The sequence below is a fragment of the Brassica oleracea genome, chromosome C2 (genome assembly GCF_000695525.1).
Source record: "Brassica oleracea var. oleracea cultivar TO1000 chromosome C2, BOL, whole genome shotgun sequence".
In the NCBI taxonomy this organism is placed as follows: domain Eukaryota; kingdom Viridiplantae; phylum Streptophyta; class Magnoliopsida; order Brassicales; family Brassicaceae; genus Brassica; species Brassica oleracea.
In genome coordinates, this window is record NC_027749.1 from 8,158,055 (window position 1) to 8,162,797 (window position 4,743).

Genomic DNA, 4,743 nt, shown 5'->3' on the forward strand with positions numbered 1-4,743 from the left:
AAAACCTATGTTTTAAACATCTTTTGTAGCCGGCAGGCAAATTAACATTGGATCTATTGATAAATACACAAAAACTCTCTTGAGAAGTTCATCTCTTGGATTTTTGATTGTTATGTTCTTGTGTTCTTGTTGATTTCTTATCTATTTCTTTACATGATTAATCTGAAATCCAATATGTGTTTAAGAGGAATCATGGAGATTAGTGAGTAATCACCTTTTGAATTCATGGGTTAGGGAGATTAAGGGTGATTAGGTTAGTTCTAGGATGTTTTAGTGTAGATCATTCTTGTTCCTTGCTAGTAGAGTATTCTTAATGCATCTTCTGAGTTGGCCACTCAAAAGTTGATCAATAGGCATTTCTCACCCGAAAGGTGTTTGATGAAATGTCTGAGACAACTCTCCTAGGCTTTTAGTATACTTTGCCAAAGACATTTGTTGTTAAAGGTGCTAAGATAGCTAATAGACTTGTTAGTAATGATTGCTTTCATATTATTCAACCAAAGGCATTTGATGTTTGAGATATGTTAGCAAATGAGCATTCATATAGACATAGAGCTTGCTTAGAATTGTGTCTAGGCTTAAGGTTGATAGTTTGATTGATCATTTTCCATCCTTAGTTCGATACTTGATCACCCAAGGTCTAATCCCTATGCCCATGAGTTCTCTTTTCCCTTAGTCAAGAAGTATCATTCTGTTATTGCTTTCTAGTTTTAGTCATAGCTTAAAACCCATCTAAATCATTGGTTGCACTTAGATTAAGTGAGTACTTGCATTCTCAGTGCTTTGATATCCCTCAGAACTGGTTCGACAATCACTATACTACAACATTTGTTTTAGGAGCCTTGAAAACTCCTAACATCAAATTTGCCATGAGGTCTATCTTAGGAGCTACCACAAAAGCCATACCTTGACCGTATGCAGGAGGTTTTGCCAGTGGAAAGATTACAAAGACAAATTGTGTTGAAAAGGAAAATGAACTGGGAGACGAGGCTGTGAAATTCATGGGAGTTTTGAGCATAGCATGACCAGTGCTGGCCTTTGTATCATTTGTAAGATGCAATGGACCACCGTTGGTATTTGCCATCCCATCAAGATAAAGGTTTGCTTCTCTGAAGTCATACTCCAAAAAATGATACCCCTCTTGTGCCAGCACCAAAAGCATCGCATGGACACTAATTATCATCCAGAGATGATCTTCTCTCACACCTTAGTTTGTAAATCTCAAATTCTCCTGCACTTTCTTTTCCATGAGAATTGTGTTTTTAAAACTGCAGAAAAGTCAGAGTTGACCTTTACATGGAAGACACTATCAAAGAAAAGCTAGAAATGTTATTTTTCCTTTTTGAATTAGCAGATATACCACAATTCCTATGTCATCATTTAGACGGTTCTTACAGTTGTGTGGCTTAACTACTTTTGTAGTCCTATCGGTACAGTGGTATGTACTTTTATTTTTCTACATATAATGAGTACTTACCATGTATGTGGCAAAATAAGGTGATTAACTATGTACAGTTGTGTTCCATATTATATAGAACATGATTAATGCAGGTCTTAGAATCAGATTCTTAGGATAATATAATATACGGTCTCTTAGTTTTTAATTAAAAAAACTAAGAGACGTCTCATAAAAGATATAAGAGATGTCTCTTAATTTTTTTAGTTAAAAGTTAAGAGACCGTATTTTATATTACTTTAAGAACCCAACCCTAAGAGACCCGGAGCGTGGTTGCATTAGGTTTCAACTAGTCATGTTCATATGTGTTCAGTTTGGATATATATTTTAAGTGAACATGGTTATGCTACATATGTGCACATATCTCTTATCCTAAGCATGGGTTAAATCATACGAAACATAATAAAAATCAATAAATGCTAGTTGTATGTAGTTTAAGTTCTTTGACGTGCTCAAGGTCAATGATGCTGACGCTGTTTTAAAATAGGTTTATATATGAGAATTTAGAATCAGCTTGCTTCTCTTTATTCTTTGTTTGAGTCGAAGAAGTCTCCACAGATGACAATAGAGCTCTTCTGACCTACTTTGCTTGGAAATTACCTCTCTTTGACACATCAGATAAGATATTTTGACTCGCCAGAAAAAAAAAAACGTATAATTGCAGTGCAAGCAACCAGAAGAAACGTCTTTAAGTTCTTTTCAAGTGATAAAAAAATTTGACAAGAAGACCAAAAAACTGTAGCTTCCACTCTTCATATTCGTCAGAGTAGCTAGTCATCCAATTCTTCTGGTAGAAGTTTGGTCACGATAACAGCTTCTAATCCATTCTTGTATATTTATCCATGAGACGGACTAACCAGCTTGTTAGCTTTTCTGTATAGACTGCACCGTTAACTTCTCTTCCAAGCAACTCAAAGTTTAAGAACCATTTTGTATAGCTTGGTCAAGAATTTCTACTTTGTTTCCTTGACCAATATTGTAATGACTAATTTATATCTCTGCATACTGATTTGTGTTTGTGGGCAGCTGAGGTTTAGACCCACCAGGCGGTCCAGACCACCAAATTTTTATTTCTTAAAATGATAAAGATTTATATAATTTTCTAAATTTTACAATGCTATAAACAATTTACTACACCGTAATTTACAAATTACAACAACCCAACTCAAGTGAATACAAGAACAACAAAAGAGAAGAAGTAGACCAATTGTTTCTAGGGAAAACACTCTCTTGCACCAGTACTGCATTATGAATTCAATTTAAAACATGCAGAATATTAAAAGTACGTAGCATTGTAAAGGTCATATCATTGACCTACTAGTAATTCATGCAGTTGTATTGTAGCTAACTTATTACCCAACTATTCACAAAACGTATGAATTGATTCTCTTTGTTTAATGAAAAGAGTTAATCACATAGTTGAAACTATTTTACAAACAATAAAGAATAACTTTGAGAAACATTAAGAAGATTTTCAATAAGTGTTCACACTTCTTGTGTTTGTACGTGAAAACTAAAAGGTTTCGGTGGAGGTGACAAGATGTTCAGCAAGCTCTTGGTTCATCACTTGCTATTCATCTTCATCATCATCCACCTATATTGGTAGAGATTTATCGCCAAGCCTAGCGGGAGGATCACTAGATTGAGAAAGACCGTACGTTGGTGGCTCTTGTTGATCATCTTTCTCCGTTGTTTGTTGATCATCCAATCCCGTTCTTGCGAATCTTTCAACGAGCTCTCCAGTCCCATCTTCTTCTGCGTCATGTGTCCCCTCCACGGCTTCACTTTCTTCATCCTTAGAATTGCCTATCTTGCGAATCTTGCACAGGACCAGTTCTTGTAACGTATTTTCGTCCGGTAGCGAATACTCGTACATAATCCAGCTACTATTTCTCCCAGGAACAGCAGCAGAAGTACCGTCTCCTCTCTTCTGCCTCTTATTGTTGTCGCTTTTAGTGAACTTTAGAGTTTGCTTTTTCCCTATTATGGTCTTCTTTTTTTCTTCGTCCTCAATATATTTTTTAGCGTTAGGCTTCCAACTCCCACCATCGTTGTCCCCGGCGATCCTCCGCTTTGAGTTCCTACCACGACCAATGTTCTTCACTGACACTTGAGTCCTTGTCACGAAATAAAACCACTCGTTCTTCCTGAACAACGGATGATTGGTATGGGCCAACAACCATGGCTCCTTATCGTAAACGTTCTTCATCACGATGAAGTCTTCACACTCTTCATCTTTCGACTTGGGTTGTAGGTACGTTTCTAACTTGGGTAGTAGATGATATTTGATGAGTTCTTGGTCTTCAGGATCAAAGTAAAGTCCTCCTTCTTCATCGTTATTGAACATGGTTTCGTCTGGATCATAGTAAACTCCTCCATCTTCATAGTTATTTGACATCGTTATAAGGGTTCAGCTCTCAAGTTTGATTCTACAAAAGTGATGTTATAACCTATTGAGTCGTACATATATATACTACTTAGGCTATTTTAAGTTTCTAAAAAAAAATCATAGGATTACCCTAGATATCATAGTTGCAGTTTCCTATTACAAAAAAGGGTTCGTTAAGAGAATCAAGAAAATAATGTTATGATAAATCATATTAATGATAACTGATTTCTAGTGAGGGTCCTTTTTTTTTTAAATATCACACATGAATCAAGGTTGTGACATCTGTTTTAATATATAAGATAGATGCTATGACAAATCATATTTTTAATAGATCATATATAAATGTTCTTTTTATGAAGATACTTTTATGATAAATCATATGTTGTTAATAGTATGTGATGTTAGGAGTTTTCAAGGCTCCTAAGACAAATGTTGTAGCATAGTGATTGTCGAACCAGTTATGAGGGATATCAAACCACTGAGAATGCAAGTACTCACTTAATCTAAGTGCAACCAATGATTTAGATGGGTTTTAAGCTATGACTAAAACTAGAAAGCAATAACAGAATGATACTTTCTTGACTAAGGGAAAAGAGAACTCGTGGGCATAGGGATTAGACCTTGGGTGATCAAGTATCGAACTAAGGATGACAAATGATCAATCAAACTATCAACCTTAAGCCTAGACACAATTCTAAGCAAGCTCTATGTCTAGATGAATGCTCATTTGCTAACATATCTCAAACATCAAATGTCTTTGGTTGAATAATATGAAAGCAATCATTACTAACAAGTCTATTAGCTATCTTAGCATCTTTAACAACAAATGTCTTTGGCAAAGTATACTAAAAGCCTAGGAGAGTTGTCTCAGGCATTTCATCAAACACCTTTTGGGTGG

At 35.5% G+C, this 4,743-nt stretch overlaps 1 protein-coding gene across 1 annotated transcript in view; it reads right to left on the reverse strand.

Moving 5' to 3' along the window:
• The window catches only part of LOC106325669 (putative L-type lectin-domain containing receptor kinase II.2), a 17,618-nt gene that overhangs the window by 7,062 nt on the left and 5,813 nt on the right, over window positions 1–4,743 (reverse strand). Inside the window, exon 2 of the mRNA XM_013763731.1 lies at window positions 869–1,206. Coding sequence (XP_013619185.1) covers window positions 869–1,206 — 338 coding nt within the window. The remainder of the gene's footprint in view (window positions 1–868; window positions 1,207–4,743) is intronic.